We start from the raw sequence: 20,851 nt of genomic DNA on the forward strand, positions 1-20,851 counted from the left end.
ACACGCGGTGGCTGTTTGGAGGTCCTGGCACTCCCCACAGGGCCAGGACAGGTTGGACTGCACCATGATGACACTGGGGTCTCAAACAAGGCTGTGGGAGCAGGTAGCCTCTGGGCAACACTCAGGCCTCCCAGGGTCAGGTTGGGCCCGACTGCCCTCCCTCACCACTTCCTTGACCCAGCTGAAGCTACTTATTCTGCAGATGGGTACATTTGGTGCCCCCTCCCCCAATCCCACATATGCACGGACAAGGCGAGCAGGGAGGCTCACCCAACACCAGTTCCCTGGCAGATGGCACTGTGCCTGGAGCATCAGGATGCCCCACACTTACCTAAGGGACGATGACAAAGCCCCATGTACACATGAGGAGGTAGGTTCTGAGATCTGGTGGCTTGTCAAGATCACACAGCCCAGAAATGACAGGGCAGGCCTCGAGCCTGCATGGTCCACAGGGGCCTGCCTGGGTCTTCACCCTTCCTGACCTTACTCTGATCAGCCCCACCTGCCTAGTACCTGACCGTCAACTTTGAACCACTGCAAGGTGATCCTGGAGGTCAAAGATTGGAAGCCTGAACTCGGTTTGGCTGACACCTGAGTTACTGCTTTGAGGACCAAAGTCGGAGACAGTCTCCAGCCAGTGCCACCTGCCCTCAGACCCTGGGAATCACAAGGCACTTGGGTTTCCCGTGGGTGTCCCCTAAATGCCCGTGAATCATATGGGCCATGCTACAGAAGGAATCTCTCCAGAGATGCTTCTCCAACATTTTCCCCCCAAGGCCTGGCGTCTGCCCAGCCAGACTCAGAACAAAGTGTCAACTCAGAAGCACTGTCAGGTACCACTTAAACAATAAACATGTCAAACTGTCAAACAGCAATTGGATATATTCAAGATGTACAGTGTGATGTTATTTTTGTATGCAATAATTAACATAACAGTTATGATTTAGGTATGAGGTGTCCCTGAAAAGTTTAAGTGTGAGGCAATTCAAAGAGTTTAAAGGTGAAATGATTGGGTTAGGAGAGTCTTAACCTAATCAGTGCATTAATCCCCTGAATGGATTAACTGGATGGTACTGTAGGCGGGTAGGGTGTGGCTGGAGGAGGTAGTTCTCTGGGGGTGCTCCTTTGGGGTTTATATTTTGTCCCTAGAGAGCAGGGTCTCTCTCTGCTTCCTAATCTTCATGTCCTGAGTTGCTTTCCTCCACACCCTTCCACCATGACGTTTTGTCTCACCCTGGGCCCACAGCAATGGAGCCGGCCATCTATGGACTGAGATCTTTGAAACTGTAAGCCCCAAATAAACTTTTCCTCCTCTAAAATTGTTCTTGTCAGGTTCTTTGGTCACAGCAGCAAAAAAGCTAAAGCAGTAACACATCCACCATCACCCACACTGTGCAATAGCTCCCAGAAGTTGTTCCATCTTTTAATCAAAAGTTATACTGTCCCTCCCCATTCCCCAAGCCCAGCCCAGACCAGCCCAGCCCAGCCCCTCCCCGCCTCACCCCTGGCAACACCATTCTGCTCTGCTTCTGTGAATTCCCTGTTTCCATTCTAAGTTGCTTAAGGCCTCACTGAGTTGCTGAGGCTGGCCTGTGACCTGTGATCCTCCTGCCTCAGCCTCCAAAGTCACTGGGATTAAGTGAGATCACACAATCTATGTCTTTCTGTTGAAAGGGTAAAGTTTCTAAGCTGGAAAGCTTGAATTAAAATGTAAAAGATTAGGTATTATTAAGTTCCTCTGTTACACCCAGATTCCTGAGATAGTTAAGACAACGCCCTACTGGCCATTCAGCCTAGGGCCCTGTGCAGTTTGTCACAGGGCCCGAACCAATCAGTTTGAATGTGTACCCAGTTTAGAAGTGACCAATCACCCCTGCCCAGCCTGTTCCCGCCAATGAATGGACTAATCATGTATCCGAGTTGTTGTTCAATTTTCCCGCGCCTCATGATGATTTGTTCTGATGTATGCAAAGCCCCCCATCCTCTCCAAAAAGTGTACTTAAGCTCTGCTTGACCTCTGCTCTGGGCTCTGGGCTGCTCTCCCTTCTTGAGTGAGCACGGAGCCCCAGCGCGCTGGAACAGATCCCTAATAAATCCCCCTTGCCATTGCATGGAGCTAGTCTCGTGTGGTCTCTCCTTCTCCGACATTTCGCCGGACCCTTACACTGTTTCTGGTTTACTTCACTCTGCGTAATGTCTTCCAGGTTCATCCATGTTGTCACAATGGCAATGGCAAGATTTCCTTTTTTTTTCTTTTACAGTCTTCTGTTGTATATATGTAGTTTCAGTAAACATCGGGGTGCAGACGCCTCTTCAAAAGGCTCATTTCCTTTCCTTTGGATATACACCTGAGAGTGAACTGCTGGGTCATGTGATCATCCTCAACCTCCACACTGCTACACAGGGGGTACACCAAGGAACCCCCACAAATAGTGTGCAAGGACACCCACAAATAGTGTGCAAAATCCCTTTTTCCCAGATACTTAGCAGCACTTGTTATTTACTTTTTAATAACAATTGTTCACAGATGTGAGGTGAAATCTCATTTTGGTTTTGTTTTTTTTTTGTTTTTGTGGTGCTGGGGATCAAACCCAGGCCTTGGAGCATGTTAAACACACACTCGACCACTGAGCCACATCCCCAGCCCTAGTGTTTTTGATGATTAGTGATGTTGAAGATCTTTTCATTTCTATTCTTTGGGGGGAAAAAATGTCTATTTAGGGAAAATGTCTTTGCCCATTTTTAATCAGGTCATTTGATTTTTTGCTAATGAGTTGTGTGAGTTCCTTATATTTAGATATTAATCTCTCATCAGATGTATGGTTTGCAAATACTGTCTCCCATTTCACAGGCTGCGTCTTTGTTATCTCCTTAGTTGCGCAGAAGCTGTTCATCCTGATGTAGTCCCACTGGTAGATTTTGGTTATTTTTTTTTTTAATTTTAATTTTTTCATACTGGAGATTGAGCTCAGGGCACTTTACCACAACCTATATCCCCAGAACCTTTTTATTTTGAGATAAGATCTTGCTAATTTGCTTAAAGCCTCACTGCTGAGGCTGGCCTCTGACTTGTGATCCTCTTGCCTCAGCCTCCCAAGTCACTGGGATTATGGGATGTGCCACAGCACCTGTCTTGGGTTTTGTTCATTTTTAGTTTTGGTGTTATATCTTAAGAAAATCTTTGCCAAGACCAGAGTCAAGGAACTATATTCCTATGTTTTCTCCTGAAAGTGTCATGGTTCCCAACTCATTTTACAAGGCCTGCTTTACCCTCATAACAAAGTCAGCTAAGGATGCCCCAAGAAAGAAAATTACAAGCCAACATTCCTGATGAACAAAATTCTCAAAAATAAAAAAAAAAAAAAAAAAAAAACAATTCTCAAACAAGTAGCAGCAGACAGAATTTAGTAACACATTGAAAGTCTCGTTCACCATGATCAGATGGAATTTATTTCTGGGGTACAAGGATGGTTCACATTAACAGAGGAATAAAATCACATGGCCATTTTGATAGAGGCAGAAAAGCACTCAACGCAGTTCATGATGAAAACACTCAACAAACTAGGCACAGAAGGTATGTACCTCAACTTCATAAAGACCATGAGTGACAAGCACAGTCAACATGAGACTCAATAGCGGAAAGCCTGACACTTTTCCTCTAAGATCAGGAACAAGATGAGGGAGCCCACTCGCCATTTCCCCAGCAAGGCTGGAAGTCCGTGGCCGAGAGATTAGGCAAGAAAAAGAAACAACAGGTATCAAATCAGAGGGGGAGAAAGAAAATCATCATCTGTTTGCCGATGACATGATCTCGTATGCAGAGAGCCCTGAAGACTCCATCAAAACATGGTTAGGTAAACAAATTCAGTGAAGTTCCAAGATACAAAAGATGACATACAAACATCAGCTAAAGGTGAACCACCTGAAGAAGAAAATGGTCCCATTTGTATAGCACCAAAAACAACAACAACAACAGCAACATTACTTAGGAATAAATGTAACTACAGAGTGAAAACTTTGAACACTGAAGACAGGAAGACAGAGGAAGGAGCTAAAGACACAAACACAGGGGGAAAGGTCCTGGGCTCAAGGGGGAATCACTAGTGGTGTTAAAATGGCTACACTCCCCAAAGTGGCCTACGGACCCAGGGCAGTTGCAACCAAAAGCCCAGTGGCACTTTTCACAGAAATAGAAAGAGCAACAGTAACATTCATGTGAAGTCACAAAAGACCCCAAATGGCAAAGCGACTTTGAGAAAGAAAAATGAAAGTTGATGGAAATCATGCTGCCCGACTTCAGGGGCTATTGTGGAGCTGGAGTGGCCACAACAGACATACAGACCAGGGACAGCAGAGGGCCCAGAAACAAGCCCTCACCCACAAGGGCGGCCAAGAGTGCAGCCTGCTGGGGAGGGAGCTCCCTTCGAACACAGGTGGGAAACTGTCAGCCAGGTAAGGAAGGAAACCCAACCCTGTCTTAGACCAAGTACAAAATCACCCTGAAGTGGATTAAAGACTTCAGTTCTACTTGAGTAGAAAATAAGCCACTTTTAAAATAACACATCAGAATGTGGGGATTTTGGTCAGTTTCCTGGAGAGTCCCTCCCAGCAGCCTGGCTGCAGGGCCGGGAAGCAGGGCCTGTGGAAGAGCTGGCACGGCCTCAGTAGCAGTCAGCCTCGTTCTCCTCCAGCACTCCCACCGTGGCCAGCATGTCCTGCAGGAGGGACTGTGGGCTCTTCTCCACATGGTCACTGCTCTCGGCCAGCCTGCCCTGAAGGCCCTCCAGATCTATGGACCTCAGGACAGCCAGCATGGCCTCAGGCTCTGGGTCCCCCAGGGACTGGCCCTGCTCGCCCGCCTGCCATCTCTGCAGAATAGCCTCCACAGAGTCCAGGCAGGGGTTGTCCCCAGTTTCCTGCATGCCAGCACAGGGAGCAGTCTTGTCTCTCAGGAAGAGGAGGAGGTCACAGGCCTTCTGGGCCACGGGTCTGTCACAGTCAAACAAGGCACGAAAGGCAAACTCAAGGAGCCAAGGCTGGCAGAGGTTCCGCAGCACCTCAGGGCGCAGGCCAGGCGAGGGGCCCTCAGGCAGGCCCACTGCATAGGGACAATGGGCAGGCTGTCCCAGCATCTGGGCCAGGAACACCTGCGCCAGCTCCAGGCCCTGTACCCGCACCTCCCAGTCCAGGTCCTGGCTCACCACCTGGAGCACAGTAGCCACAAACTGCTCCGTGTCCCGAGCGACCTCAGCATGGCCGTCCCTCAGCCACTGGGTGAAGACCTGCACGACCGCCCTCCGTGGGAAGCCCTCAGAGTCTGCAGACAGAATGTGCAGGAACTCCTTGAGCAGGCCCTGCAGGCAGAGGGCAGGAGACACGGCCTGAGGAGGGCAGTGCTGGGGACACAGCAGGAAGCCAGGGCTCCAGTCTGGGAACACAGGCTCAGGCCACATGCTGCTCTGGCTCCCTCATGTGACAGGCCCTGGCACACACTGCCCTTCAGCTCATCTGTCATTTGCTCATCTGGGAGAGGGGGTCTAAGAGGCAGAGGTGCTGGGAAGAATGTGGGTGCCATGCCCAGCTGTTCCCGGCTCCTCATGACTATTCCTGCCAGCACTGTCCCCAGAAGCAGCTGCTACAGACCTGGCCAGCTGGCTACACACCGCTGGACACGCACACAACTACCAATGGCTGCGCAGCATGGGCACACAGCAGAGGAACCCACTGCCTCCTACCTGCTCGGTCTCTGGGTGCTCAGGGCTGGCGAGGGTGGCCTGTAGGCCCTGGCTAGAGAGCTGGGCCATGGCGGTCACTGCGCTTGCTCGGACGTAACTCTCAGGGTCTCGGAGAAGCTGCTGGGTGAGCGTGGGTGCCTCTGAAGAGAGGAGTGCTTTTCTGAAGTCGGCCTGCCCTGGGGGACAAACACCCACAGCAGCGGTGACCATGGGCTGATTCTTGCCTCTCATCTCCCAAAGGCAGCCTATGTGGTCAGAGTACCAGAGCCAGTGGACACAGGGGCCTTCTTTCCACCGGATACTCACCTCCCCAGTGTCTGCTCAGATTCGTGAAGAACTCCAGGGCCGAGTCCCTCACCTCCCAGCAGGGGCTGCACAGGCGCTTCTGTAGCACGGGGAACAGCTCTGGGGCAGGAAGGGTGGTCAGAGTGGACTCCAGTGCCATTCACCCTGCCCTTGAGCCAGATGGACCTTCCTGCCCAACCCCCAGATGCCTCCACCCTGCAACTCTTGGCTCAGGGTACCCCTGCAGGGGCTGGGGTTACCTCCGAGGAACAGCGGGATGTGGGGGCCAAAATCAGAGCAGCCGGGGGTCTTGGGTGAGCTCAGGAGCCACCCGAGCGTGGCCTGGAAGGCCTTCTTCAGAACCTAGAGCAGGCAGGGCAGGGCAGGCTGCAGGGCAGCAGGGGCGAGCCACCGCCCACCAGCCTGCACCAAGCTGCCCCTGCCGGGAGGCAGAAGCCCAGTGTGGAAGCCAGGACAAGCTTCCCAGACCGAGAGGGACAGGAGGGCAGCCCTCACCTGGAGTCCTGTCTGGGGTAATGGGGTTTCTCTATCAAGCCAGGACAAACTATCCAGGGTCCCTTTCCCTTAAAGCCCCAAGAACCCCCAACCCGGCCTCCAAATCTGCCCACTGTGCCCAATGGCACATGACTCTAAATCTGTGCTTCAACAAAATGGGTACACTTCTAAGAATTTGGACCCTAAGCATAAGGGCCATCTTGGCTCAATTCCCTTTTCTCAGAAAGAATTCCCTACAGGAAGACTTGTCCATCCCCCTGGCTCACCATGCCCTAAGGGCCCCCTCACATATAAGCTTCACCAACACCAGGTCCTGGGCCCAAACCCCACGCAGCCCTGCCCAGAGCAGCAGCTCTGCAGGCCCATGCGAAGGCCCCATTCCAAGAGGCCTGCATGGGGAGGGTGCACTAGCTCTGCCTGCCTCCCAGAACCGGTCCCTGTACCGTGGGGCTGGAGTCAGGGCTCTCGAGGTACTCCAGGAGGACGGCAAACACCTGTGGCACCAACTCCTGGGGGCCTAAGACAGATACGAATGGGTGAGTCACCCCCACTCCCACCCCAGGAGCCACATCTCCCACCCACTCCAGCAGGGAGCAGGCAAACCCAAGCCTTGGCAGAGCAGGGGACAGCTGAGCAGGGGCTGCGCAGGGCCCTGGCAGCTCCCGCAAGACTGAGCAGAGAGGAAACGCGTGCAGAGGACACAATGTCACTCACTTGTTCCCTGAGACAGTGTCCCCAGGAAGTCAAGGGCTGCTCGCTGGACCCGGAGGCAGCCAGCCAGGGTCCCACAGAGGCGGCCCCCCACACTGGAGCTGGGGGCAGCTGAACCATTGCAAAGTCGCAGTATGGTCACTACAGCTTCTAGAAGGGGTGCCTGGGGCCAGGGTGAGGGGCGCTGGGGCTGCAGGGAAAAAGACAGGGTCAGCAGAGGCCACGAGTCTTGCTGCCTATAAGCCCAGGGTCACACATACCAGTGGCTGCAGCTCCTCCAGGTGAGCCAGAGTCTGGCACAGGAGCCCCGCACAGGCCGACTTGGAGGACAGGAGTGCATCCACGGTCAGGGAGCCGCCCACAGTCCCATCCAGCAAGCCTGCAGGCCAAACCAGGAACAGCTCCCTGAAGTGATCACTGCCCAAAGCAGAGGCCTGGGCCCAGGTTCAGAGCTGCAGCTCGTCCAGGGATGTGGGCCCACTCCCTGGTCACCTTCACATGGTAGGAGGCCAGCATGTGAGCAAAGCTGGGCTTGCGGGAGCTGGGTACCTGCTGATCATCATCTTTCCCTTAACCCTGGACCTGCCCAAGGCACAGGTTCCCCCCTCTCCACACCACAAAGCATACCTGGAGACCCAGGGGTCTGAATGGTGGCTTTCAGGACACAGGCCAGGGGCTGGAGGAGGACTCCAAAGGCCTGAGTCCTCAGTGCCTGTGGACTAGAGACAGAGGACCCAGTAAAGGCTGCTGCCCTGTCTCCAGAGCAAATCAGCACACAGTGGAGGCTTGGCACAGCCTGAGAACCAGCCTTTCTTCAGGTCACTAACCAGGGGACTCCACAGATGGAGGTCAGGGTCAATCCTGACCAAGACGCACAAGGTTTGGCCCTGGCATCCTCAGGAGCAACCACTGGGTTTCAGACGGGCTGTGTCTGGTCAGGGTAACAGGGAGGCCCTGCCTCTGGATGGCAGTGCCCAGGTGCGCTCCACCTTGCATGCAGTGACTGGAGATGACCTTTCTTAGGGCCTGCCCAACCTAGAGAGGAAGCTACGCTCGCAGCTTCTAGAGCGCAAAGTGCCTGCATCTACGCTCTTGTCCATTTTCTTTCCTGACCATCCAGACATCAGACCGCAGGCCCTCACACTCCTAGCCCTTCTGGGAGGGTGCTATGCCCATCAGCATCCCCCATGTAAGCCCGCTGGGGATATTAGAAAGTTTTCCACACCCTTTTCCTCTCTAATACCTGGCCCACTCTGTGGTGTACCCCCACGGGGCTCTTTGAGCTCATTGCCCCAAATACAGCAGCTCTCAGAATCAGCTTCATCTGAGGATCTTCTAAAGCTCTTGTTTGAAATCATTCTTCTGTTGCTAAAGAAAGCACAGCTGCCATCAGCTGCACCAATGCCTGCCCCTGCCCCCGTGATGCCCTGCCAGGCCTGCTGTTCTCCCTGGCTCCCAAGGTTCCCTGACCACGAGCACCACCCTCTTGTCCTCTCTGCCCAGCTCCCAGTGCCCTTGCTTGGCACAAAGCAATGCTGATCGTACCAGTGCTGGAGTTTCAGTGTCCCTAAGGCCAGAGGTCCAGCTTGAGTGGGGCTCAGACGGCTCAGAGTCTGAGCCACCGTCTCCCACAGGCCACAGTCTGTAGAACTGAACACAGGAGAACTGCAGAGGACCCCAGAGAGAGAAAATCACTCCTCCATCCTCTCGAGCCCCATGACACCCATTCAGGACTGCCATAGACCCTGGCTGGAGGTGCCCAGACCCTGTAGCTCTCAGGGGTGAAGGTGTCAAGACCCTCCTCAGGAGTGCTCCCTTCAAGACAGCATTCTGGGTGCAGGGGCGGGGGGGCAACTCCATCTCTGGCTGCCAATGACGACTCTCAGGTATAGCAGCTATTCCAAGACTTCCTAGGGCACCCACCTCCCACACCAGATCCCCCACCAGCCATGTCCCAGGGACCTGACCGGGCCACACTGAGGAGGAGGTCAACAAGTGAGTGTCCAGCTGGAACGGGGTCTCTTTCAAGCAGGCAGGCCACGAGGGGACTCAGCTGATCCCAGAGAACCTCTGTCCAGGGACTGTGGCAGCGTCCAAAGGTAGTGGTCAGGACGTTCAGGGCTTGAGTGACCTGTGGGGTATCTGTGGAGCGCAAGGACTCTTCCACATGGCTCACGATCTTCTGGGCACATGCAGGCCAGGCACTGCCCTGTGGGCTGCAGCGCTCCACAGCTTCGCCTCGCATGGACAAAGCCAGGATGTGCACCAGGAGCTGACTGGCGGCCGAAGCCACAAATAGGCTTGGATCTCCCTGCAGGGAGAAGATGGTGTCAACTGCACCTGGGGAGTTGAGGGGAGGAAACGGGGGTCAATCCAAATGTGGAGGGCAGAGAACAACTTTTATCACGAATTTCAGAGCCCCAGGAAAAAGAGCCTGAGTCATACAAGCACCAGGAGGCCCCTTCCAGCCAAACCACTGCCCCACTCAAAAGCAAGACAGGACTGGGACTGCAGTCCTAGGGGTGAGAGTGCCACCTACCCAGGTTCAAACCCACAGAGGCTCCTCATTATTTCGAATTAGTTTCAAAGACTGGCTCCTGGGGGCTGGCCTAGGAGCCAAGGGCATGAACACCTCTGTGGCTACCACGAGTGCTCAAGGCAGCAACCCTGGGCCACCACCACTCCCAAAGTAAAAAGGCCAGGCTCAGTGAGGTGCAGGGGCTCCCTGGGGCCCCCCACTGGGGAATGCCAAGGCCCTGCAGGTGGGACAGGTAGGGCAGGCCACACTTACCACTGTCAGCCAGGAAGTGCAGGGCGCTGGGGTGCCGTGCCAGGGCGCTCAGGCCCTGGATCCAGCCACTGCGCACGCTGGGGACATTCCAGGCTGCCCAGCCCAGGGTTCCCGTCTCCCCAAAGAGCCCCAGCAGCAACTCCCCCTGCTGGGAGGCAAAAAAGGAGTGGGCACCCGGCAGGTTTCTAGGAATTCGGGGCAGGCAGGAGATGGGCTTTCTGTTTTGCAGGACCGGATGAGGCAGTGTCAGGAGGCACTTTACACCAGCTGCCAACAAGCTGTGCTTCTAGGACAGGTGGACAGCTCCTGGGACCAGCAAGGGGCCCCAGCACAGCCAGCTCCACCTCTGTGGAGTGAGGGCTTCAGGGGAAGGGAGAAAAGGATTTCAACTAAGGTCTCTCTCTCCTATTACTCCTCTTGAGACATCACACCCCCAAGACAGCACCAGGAGATCATCTTTAAAGGTCTGCCCCTCACCATGACCTTCCAGACTCTGGAACCCCTGACGCTTCCTGTATCCTGCCAACCTCTGGAATCTCCCCTCACCTCCTCTGGGTCCTGTACCCTGTCATTTTTAGACCTTGGGAATGCCCCAGCACCTGGTAAATCAGGCTGATCCTAGTTTGGGCCACTCCTGCACCCATTCAAACCCTGCCAGCCCAGGATCCCAGTCTTGCTTCCACAAAGTTGACTAGGTCCCTGCTGAACTGCCACCTGCCGTGTACTTTCCTGTGTACCCCAGCACACTCATCTACATCTCCTGTCCACGCAACAAGAGTCCTGCCACCCTGGGTCTCAGCAGCCAGCAGGGAAGACCTGATGCTGACTCACCAAGGGGACATCCTTGGTGACAGCCTGGCCATTCCCTGAGCCCCTGGTCCCACTACAGAATGGCTGTCAGCCATGCCCACCCAAGCCTGGGGCTTCCCAACCAACTGCTGCCTGCCCTGCTGGGGCGGGAAATCCTTCACTCATCGTAGGTGCCAGGGGAGGGACGGAGGGGCCTCAGGACATGTTTCTGACTGTGCAGCAGGTGGAAGCCCTGCCAATGGTGTCTCTGGATCCTTCTCTAAATTCAACTCCAGCATAGTGTCCCTCATGTGCAGCCATGGCCATATTAGGCCCCACTCAGGCCCAAGGTGCACAACTGCAGGCCTGCAACAAACAGGTTGTGTGCCTTGACCCTGCACACAGGGAACCAGCTCCCGGAGACTGGAGGGTAGTCAGCAGCCTTTCATGAAAGGCAACCTAATCTTATGAGGTTATATGCTTCTTTCTCCGAGTGACTCCCAAAAGGTACAACGTCCCCAGGACTCTTGGCACAGGGGACAGGAGAACATGGCTTTGTCTTTATATGCCCTCATGGGAGTCTGAAGTGCCAGGAGGCTGGTGTCAGGCATCTGCCACCGAGCAGGCCACCCTCGCACCTCTCGCATGCAGACGCTCTCACTACCCACTCATTCACCAGCCAGGGTCTGCAGGTGGAGCCTCTGTTATCTCATGGAATCTCCACAGCACCCTCTGAGACAGGCCTAAGTCTCTCCTGAGGTGGGAAGGAGCTGGGGGCTCAGGAACTTGGCAAGGCATGCAGCAGTTCAGAGCTGAGAGCCAATCCCAGTTCTGCCTGATTCCAAAACATCCCCTCCTGAGCCCCAATATTCCTGGTGAATTTTTTCAAGGGGAATGACACCAGGGGTAAAGTTACCAGAGAAGGGCCAGCCTCTGAAAAGTAGGGATTGAGACGGCCTCTGGGATCTCCAACAGACATGCAGGCAGGCCCAAGCTCACCTGAAGGTACTGGAAGCAATCTTCCTGGGCCGCAAATGTCCCAGCAAGGCGCAGGGCAAAGGAGAGGACTCTGGGGCTCACGTCCTGTGGTCTCAGAACATGGGACAGGAGCTCTACCAGGCAGGGGTTCTCCTGCAGCAGCAGGAGGCTGGACTCTGTGGGGACAGGCATAACCTTGTGGTCATCAGGGACACAGGTTACCACCCCAGATATGACTCCAAACTCTTTTCCTCAGGATGCTGAACTGAGCAGTCCAATTGGAGAGGAATATTTGCAATAGATGTCTTCTAACTTTGTTAATGGGGAAAGCAGGGAGCCAACACCTCAAACAAGCACATGTGGCAAGAACCCTGAAAACATGTTCTATTTCCATGAATATGAGGAAGATATGTGAGCAGGGCATGGTATCTCACACCTGTAATCCCAGCTGCTCAGGAGGCTGAGGCAGGAGGATCACATGTTTGAGGTCATTTGCAGGAACTTAGCGAGATCCTGTCTCAAAATAAAAAGGGCTGAGAACTTTGTTCAGGGGTAGAGCACTCCTGGGTTCAATCCCCAGTACCACAGGGAGGAGGAAAAAAAAAGATAAATTGAAGCAAGACAAATTTTTACCTCCCAAAAGATTACTTTTGTCCAAAATGGACAATGTTCCATGCAAACAAGTACAATGGAATAGACCCTTGTCCCCAGATTCAGAGTCATAACTACAGGATCCAAAAGTACCGGTGGGGTGGGGAAGACGTTTTATATCAAGGGCTGGGAGTATCCAGGGGTGGGGAGTGCGGGAAGGACTACCAAAGAGCTGCCTTCAGTTTGTCAGAGGAAAGAGAGCAGAGAGAAGAGGAGGGAGCCAGAAACAACACATAGGCACGTGGGTGAGCCCCAAGAAGCACTGAGCGAGCGCAAAACTAAAAATACTTCCCAAAATAAAGTTTATTAAAAATTAAGCTGTATGATTTATTTTTAAAAAACTAAAAATAAATCATTATTGAAGGGTTCTGAAATAAGAAGCTAAAGTGCTAGATAATAACATGGAGGAAAGCGGATCCAAAGCCAAAGTGAGCTCCTTTAACTGTCTGAACAGATTTCCCATCAGATAATTTGGTGTCTTGGGGGTGGGGGTTGATAGTACTGGGACAGGGGTGCTCTACCACTGAGCTATATGTTTCAATCTTTTTTATATTTGAGTCAGGTTGTCCCTAAGTTGCTCAGGCTGGCTTCAAACTTGTGCTCCTCCTACCTCCAGAGTCACTGGGATTACAGGTATGCATCACCACCCCCAACTAAATTAAACACTTTAAAACTAGCAAATACAATATCAACAGTGGTTTAATTTTTCTCTTTATTTCTTTGTACTTTTCAAGTCTTATACTTTCAAAATCAGAAAGAAAAAAATCTGACTTCTTAAAACAAACATAAGTTGGACATGGTGGTACATGCCTGCAATTCCAGCAACTCGGTAGACTGAGGCAGGAGTGTTGTAAATTCAAGGTCAACATCAGCAGTTTAGTAAGACCCTCAGCAACTTAATGAGACTGTCTCAAAAAAAAAAGGGGGTGGAGGGAGAGATGCTGGGGATGTAGCTCAGTGGTAAAACCTCCTAGGTTCAATCCCTGGTACCAAAAATAAATAAATATTTAAAATTTTTTTAAAAGTCAAAATGCAATGAAAACAACAAAATAGTTTGCCCATGCTCTCTGCAAACAACTAGTGTGATCTGAACAGGGATATGCTAAGAATTTCAAACTCAGATTCTCAGGTTGGTGCCTTGGACCTCAGCCTGGGTTGTCCCCAGTCAGCTTCCCAGAGTCTCTAGTTAGTGAAAGAAAGATTCCAGATAGCCAGGAGAACCCCAGGCACCTTATCCCATGCTCTGCACCATCCTCTGGCCTTTGGCCAACAGCCAACAGCAGCACCATTATCTTACCTGCCTCTGTCACTGTTTTAAACCAGTCCAGCAGCTTCTCCAAACAAGTGTCATCTGCCACTGGCTGCCTAGGATCTGCCAGAACAGCACAGAGAGCTGGGAGGAGATGGGAGCATTCAGGGTCCATGATCCTCAAGGGTCCCTGCAAAGGAAACATAAGGAACCTCATGCCTGGCTCCAGATTCCTAGTCATGGGCCGCCTATGAAGCCTGCTAGGAGTTGGAAGAGGCCCCAGAACTTTCAACTCTAAGCTCTAAGCTGTACAGATAAATATCAAGCTCAGTCTGGGGAGGCCCAGGCGTTCAAAGGACTGCAGAGCCCTGAGTCCTGGGGAAGCGGTGCCAGGAAATAAGACTGACCTAAACCACAAGGTCTTTGGTGCTCACTGACTTTTACTGGCTGCGGTGGGACAGGGGACACAAATGCATGCTGATCTAACTGCAAGTGGGCCAGAGTCAAAGGCGGCTGGGAGTTCTATAATCAACCACGTGTATACGGGACCCTCTATCCTGGCATCCCAGGGTCTGTCCCCTCAGTGTCAGCGGTAATAAGTGACAATCCAACAGCGGTGTGCAGTAGGGACAGTGTGTTTGTCCCCTAAGACCAAAGTGTGAATTTGCGTGTCCCGCCCGGGAGGTGACCCGGGTGTCTGTGGGCCTGGACTGGGGTGTTCGTCAGTCAGTCCCCTGCCAGGCTGAGTCCGGATAAGAAGCGCCCTCCCGCGACCGACTCGGTTTTGGGCTGGAGGCCCGCTTCTGCGTGCCTGCTGTGGCTCCGCTGAGGGCGTGAGCCGCAAAGGGCCAAGCTTGGAGGCCACGGGCGCGCGGGGACCGAGTCCAGGCCCGCGCAAGAAGCGCCCGGAGCCGCCCTCGGCTTGCTCCGACCCCGCCCGCCAGCTGCCGCGACCCAGGCCCCGTGCGCACCTCACCCGCTAGAACTCCGAGCACCGACGCAAGCCCCTCCTCCACGCCGCCCGGGCCCCGCCCCACGTCGACGCAGGCCCCGCCCCACGCCGCCGGGGCCCGGCCTTCAGACTGTGCCACTTGCCGAGCCGGAGGAAAGGGAGGGTGGGGCCGTAGGCGTGGGGACCCGTGACAGCTTCCCTGGAGGCCGCTCCTGATGCCCAGAGGACTGAGATTTGGCGGAGCCAGTTCAAGCTGAGCGTAACGGGGGCGAGGCTCGCGCCGAACCTGCTGCTCGGATCTGTCCCCCCCCACCAGGGCGCTCAGTGGTATATGCCTCAGCCTGGGTGGACGCAGCGAGCCCGAGGGGGGCTCCGGAGAAGGGGGCAGGCTCAGGCTCTGGGGGCGGGTCCCGGCTCGTCCAGCCCGCGCCTTTGCGCCCCGCAGGAGGAGCGGAGCACGTGCCAGGAAGTGGCGCTTTGGTTCAGGAGCCAAAGTCATTGGTCATTTGGCCTTCAGGTCTCAGAACTGGGTTTTCCTATGTGTACCAGAAGCTCTCAAGCCGGGGTGGGGGGGGAGGTAAACAAAGTTTATGTTCCCTTGGCGTCAGCTTTGCAGCAAGCTTTTAAAGCGAAACTAGTTTTATATTAGTCAATGGAAAGCAGAATTCCTATAGATGTTAAGATAAAAGTGAGACTTTTAAAACTTTTGTCTAGGGCTGTGGCTGTGGCTCGGTAGCAGAGCGCTTGCCTAGGATGTGTGAGGCACTGGATTTGATTCGCAGCGCCACATATAAATAAATGAATAAAGGTCCATCAACAACTAAAAATATATACAAAAATAATTAAAACAACAACAGCAACAACTTTGACTAGATGGGGACAGCACTTTGGACAACTACCTCGACCCTTGCAGGGACCCTCCTCCCACACCCAACTCCAAATGAGATCCTACTAGAGTACGGATATTACCTGATTGGGTAGCTTTGGAGAAAGTAAAACGTAGAATAGTATGGCGCTAGGTGCTGTGCTTGATAGTAGTCCCAGGAGGATGGGTACTATTCACATTTTGGCTCAGTTTTCCTTCCAAGGTGTCATCTGGAAGGTTAGGACAGGTGTTGCCATCCAATGAATTATGAAAAATTTTCAGAAGTTTTTGGTGTTTAGAACCATAGAGAAAAGGTCATAGACATACACTGTATTTATCATTAAATGAGAAGGACAGGGCATTGGGAAGCCCCAGGAGTGAGGGCAACAAAACCCTGGTGCTGGGGTTGTGGCTCAGAGGTAGAGTGATCACCTAGCACCTGCGAGGCCCTGGGTTCGATCCTCAGCACCACATAAAAATAAATAAAATAAAGGTAATGTGTCCAACTACAACTAAAAAATAATAAAAAAAAAAACTGGTGTATCGTGATCAATTCCTGGAAGCAATGAAAAGCTCCCCACCCTATGCTGAGGATTGGACCCAGGGCACTTTACTACTGAGCTACATTCCTAGACCCTTTTTTAATTTTGAGATATGGTCTTGCTAAATCACCCAGGCTGGCTGGGATTATGGGTATGTGCCACCAGCCTGGTGCAAATGGAAGTTTTTACAAAGACTGTTAGACCTGTTAGCTTCTGTTTCAGGAGTGCTAACTATGTGCCAGGCACTGTGCTAAATTTTGTTTCCTCTTTTGATACAAAAAAAAAAAAAAAAAAAATCCCTGGAATCATTGCCATTTTGCAGACAAGAAGACAACAGTGAGTCTCCAAACTCTGACCTTTCTACCATTAACCAGCTTGGACTACCCTGCTTGAGGGGAGGCCCCAATGAAAACACAAATATGGGGAAACTGAGGGGGGAAAAGGACCACAGACTCATAATTTGGGGTGGTGGCCAGAATAAGAGAACTAGCAACCAGTGAAGCATACCTAGTCTGTTCATCCCTCCATCATAAAATCACAACAGAGCCACACTATCCTCACTATGGGGCAGGTTACTCTTCTCAACCCTGAACACATACATGACTAATTTGAGCCCCACAGCCCTTTTCTCACGCTCCACTTGAAGCAGAGAGGCCAAGGTCATCGGACTTGCTGGAATCAAATGTCTATTTGTTTAAAAATAAACAAACAAATAAATAAATAAACAAATAAAATAAAGTCTCTATGGAGGCCTGGGTTGAGACAGCAAACCACCCTTGCTAATAACCTGAATGTTGGAGCCCAAATATCCTAAGCATCTTGGGGACTGCCTGGACAAGCCATTTCTGTCTTTCCACATTAACTTGATAAAAACGCATTCCTGAGTAATCGTCCCCTTGCTCTTCCTATGGGGAAAGATGCAAGGGCGGCGCGAAGCCTCTGTGGAACTTCAGCCGGGAAGCACGCCGAAGTCGAGCGCGGCTCTGCACCTCTCGGGCCTGCGCTCCACCCCGCTGAGCCAGGAACTCCGGGAGCGTTTCCGGTCGGCCCGCCACCTCCGCTTTGGCTTATGGTCGCCCGGCTCACGGGGCGCGGCCACATCCGGGGCCCGCGGCGTGGCGCGGTTGCCATGGCAGCGGGCGACCTGGCGGGCCGCGGACCTGGATCGCGGTGCCGAGTGCTGCGGCTGCACGGCAGCGCTGCAGCCATGAGCCAGGGCCTGGTGGAGGCGGCCTCTGAGACGGTAAGCGCGCGCGGCCTCCGGGGGTGGTGGGCAGCGGGCTATTGTTACCGCACAGGGGCCCACGCATCGCGAGTCCTCTGCCCGGCCCCGCCCGCCCATCCGCCGAGCCGCGGCTTCCAGGGAGCCCTCCCGGACTGCGCCTCCCGCGTGCTGCAAGTCTGCGACCGCGGTCCCCGGTGAGGAGTGCCCCGCAGCAGTGCTTTGGGCGACCGCGGGCGAGGGAGGAAGCTCTGGGCAGCCGCTGGCCCCCCGGTCGGAGGGCTTCCTGGAGGAGGAGGAGGAGGTGGGCCACCCTTCTCCCAGGCGGAATGGATGCACCCCGCGTGCTGGAGACTAAGAGGGGCTGAGCTGCATTACCCCCAGGGCGGAGGGTCCCCGGGATGAGGCGGTAGGCTACTAAGTACGACCAAGACCCTACCGAAAGGTGCAGAGTGCCTCAGTTGACTTTTTTTTTTGGGGGGGGGGAAGATTCATCTTTCCCAAAACTGAGGGCGTCCCAGATGTGGTTCCTGTCCCTGCTCTCGGCTCGCACAGTCAGAGGACGCGAGTTCAGCAGGTGCAGAGGCCCCGAGGTGGGGTCTGGGAGAGGAGGGCTCCGAAGGGGGCTTGAGCCATGTACAGCAATTGGCGTTCCATCCAGGGCACTGTCAAACCCAGGGAAGGTTCCACCCACTGCAGAGCTCACCAAAGATGGGGTCTGGTGCTGCTGGGCTTTCTGCCGGCCCCTCAGGTACCCCAGGTCCTGTACCTTCTGGGGGGCCTGACTGTCTGCAGGGCCCTCAAGTTACTGCTTCTGCAATTTTCTTTTTCTTTCTTTCTTTTTTATTATTTATTTATTTATTTTTGGTGCTGAGGATGGAACCCAGAGCCATATGCACACTAGGCAAAGGCTCTACCACTGAGCTTTATCACCAATCCTCCCTCCTTGAACTTTAGGAACTGCTTAAGTTGGATTTTAAAAATTATTCATGCCCTTTATAGGAAATTTGGAAAGTTGTTCAGTAATCTGGCCACCTACAGAAAACCAGTTAACATTTGGTGTATTTTCTTCTAATATTTTCCCGATGCATCTTTTCCCAAACATGTACACACAGAGATAGATAGAGATAGATTTGTAGTTTTGTGACCTTTGCTGTTTGTTAACATTTCTCAGATTCAAATATTTTTAAGAACATGATTTTTAAAATACCAACCCTGTTATTTTCATCTATTTTCTTACTTTTACTCCTTTGGATTTCATCATCATTATTATTATTATTATTATTATTATTATTATTATTTTAGTTGAAGATAGACAACAATATTTTACCTTTTCATTTATTTATTTTTAATGTGGTGCTGAGAATTGAACCCAGTGCCTCATGTGTCCCAAGCTCTACCACTGAGCCACAATCCCAGCCCCCTGGGTTTCAATTTTTGCTATTAGAAGCAATGCTGCTATAAATCTTTTTAATATATAATAAACATTTATTAAGCACCTTTTCCATGTCAGGCCCTGCCCTAGGCTCAGAGAGCACACAAAGAGCTTACCACCAGGTGCCTTGGTCTTGAGGAAATCAGTCTGGAAAACATTCAGGCTCCAGCCCAGACTTTTGGGGTTGTGGTTTTTCCACTGAGCTTGGATCTATTTTCCTAAATCAGTCAAGACCTTCTTGAGAAGAGAGGCTGTCAGGTCCCCCTTTTCCCCAGCCCTGGGAATAGAGCACCTCTGGGCATGCTTATGAGCCTTTAAGACACCTACTGAGTGCCTGTCCCTTGCCCACCTGGCTGTGGTAGGCTTGCTGACCACAGTGCATACTGTAGGGTGAAGAGGCATCTGGACCTGATGGCTGGCGGCTTCAGAGCTAGCACTTGGGAAGGGTTCGCATTTTCCCAGGATGAGCAGAGACATGGTGGGCATTCCCCTGTGGCAGGTTCCATGTTGCCTGCTCTGGACATAGGCCCCGGTTCCCCAGCCTGCAATAGGATGCCAGACCCAGAGCAGGGAGACTGCTGAGGTCCTGGCGCCTCCTGGTGAGCCATGCTGGCCATGTGCATCTTCAGAGGGCCATGCACATTATCAAATGGCTATTTTTTTTTTCTCCCATAAGCTCCAGCAGATAGAATTCTCAGAACTCCAGGGTTGAAACAGAAGGTGTGCTAAGGGCCTGGGTAGATAGAACTGCCTAGTTCTAAACTGCTGTAAGCAATTCTTTCCTCTGCAGACCAGAGACCATCTGAGACATTCGCCCTCTTCCATCTAAATGAAATGAAGGTTTTCAAATTCACTCACATTTTATTGGTCTCCTGTTTCATCCAAGTATTTAATGAGGACTGGCCACGAGGACTGGCCAACAGTGAGTTCAAGACCACGAATAGGTTCTGTCAGTTTGGGCTCAGTCTAGGTAGCTAGGCCCTCTACCTCAGTTAATTTTTCACATGTTTTTTTAACATATAGATATTAAATCCACTTGAAATTATTTTGGCATGAAATGAAAGGTAAATCCAACTTTTTTCCCCCCAAGTAGCCGGTTTTCCTAACTTCATGTAGATTAACTCATTCTTTTTTCTTTCTTTTTTTTTTTTTAAGGTTATAGAAGGTGGTGAAACATCTTCATAGTTAATTTTTTTTAAGAGAGAGTGAGAGAGGGGAGAGAGAGAGAGAGAGAGAGAGAATTTTTAATATTTATTTTTTAGTTCTCGGCAGACACAACATCTTTGTTGGTATGTGGTGCTGAGGATCGAACCCGGGCCGCACGCATGCCAGGCGAGCGCGCTACCGCTTGAGCCACATCCCCAGCCCTCATTCTTTTTTCTAAAACATCTTTACTGAAATATAATTTGCATGCCATAAAATTCACTCATTTAAAACTGTACCATTTCAATAGCCTTAGAATATTCATAGAACATCTTTCCCCGTGCTAACTAGTCATTTGAATATCTCCTTGGGAAAAATACATATGCAGATCTTTTTTCTTTTTAAAGAATTGGGTTTGGGGCTGGGAGTGGCTCTGGGGTAGAGGCTTGCCTAGCATGCACAGGCCCTGGGTTCAATCCCAGCACAGAAAAAAAGAAAACGGTTGGGGGGAGTTGTCTTTTTACTATTGAGCTGCAATTGTAAGATTTCTTTATACATTCTGCATGCCAGTCTATTATCAGATACACGATTTGCAGCTAATTTTTTACTGTCATGCTGGCCTTATTTATTATTGCAGTACTGGGGATTAAACTCAGGGGTGCTCTACCACTGAGCTGCAGCCCCAGCCCTTGTTATTTCTTATTTTGAGATGGGATCTCACTAAGTTGCTGAGGCTGGCTTCAAACTTCGGATCTTCCTGCCTCTGTCTCCCAAGTATCTGGGATCATAGGCATGCACCACTGCATCTGGGTAATTTTTAATTGATATAATAATTTTACATATTTATGGGGTGCAGTGATACTTTGATACATGTGTATAAGGTGTAATGATCAAAACAAGATAATTAGCGTACCCATGCTAATATCTTTGTTTTGGGAACATTTAAATTCCTCTCATTGCTAATTTGAAATATAAATAAGTTAGTGC

General features: G+C 51.9%; 2 protein-coding genes across 2 annotated transcripts in view; one reads left to right on the forward strand and one right to left on the reverse strand.

Moving 5' to 3' along the window:
- Positions 1–3,422: 3,422 nt before the first annotated feature.
- On the reverse strand, positions 3,423–14,979 carry BRAT1 (BRCA1 associated ATM activator 1). The gene is made up of 14 exons (XM_081297795.1): positions 14,682–14,979; positions 13,754–13,895; positions 11,827–11,981; positions 10,039–10,186; positions 9,215–9,587; positions 8,793–8,912; positions 7,875–7,966; positions 7,508–7,626; positions 7,251–7,437; positions 6,980–7,053; positions 6,281–6,383; positions 6,042–6,140; positions 5,736–5,911; positions 3,423–5,354 (listed from the first exon to the last, which is right to left on the reverse strand). Exons 2-14 carry the CDS (start codon positions 13,878–13,880, stop codon positions 4,662–4,664), a joined length of 2,466 nt encoding a protein of 821 aa, XP_081153921.1. The 5' UTR covers positions 13,881–13,895; positions 14,682–14,979; the 3' UTR covers positions 3,423–4,661.
- A 2,066-nt stretch (positions 14,980–17,045) lies between these two features.
- IQCE (IQ motif containing E) overlaps positions 17,046–20,851 on the forward strand; it is a 45,373-nt gene continuing 41,567 nt past the window's right edge. Inside the window, 1 exon segment of the mRNA XM_081298983.1 lies at positions 17,046–17,307. Within this exon segment, the coding sequence (XP_081155109.1) occupies positions 17,134–17,307 (174 nt within the window). The 5' untranslated portion in view covers positions 17,046–17,133.

This window comes from Spermophilus citellus, assembly GCF_964194105.1.
Source record: "Spermophilus citellus genome assembly, chromosome: 6".
In the NCBI taxonomy this organism is placed as follows: domain Eukaryota; kingdom Metazoa; phylum Chordata; class Mammalia; order Rodentia; family Sciuridae; genus Spermophilus; species Spermophilus citellus.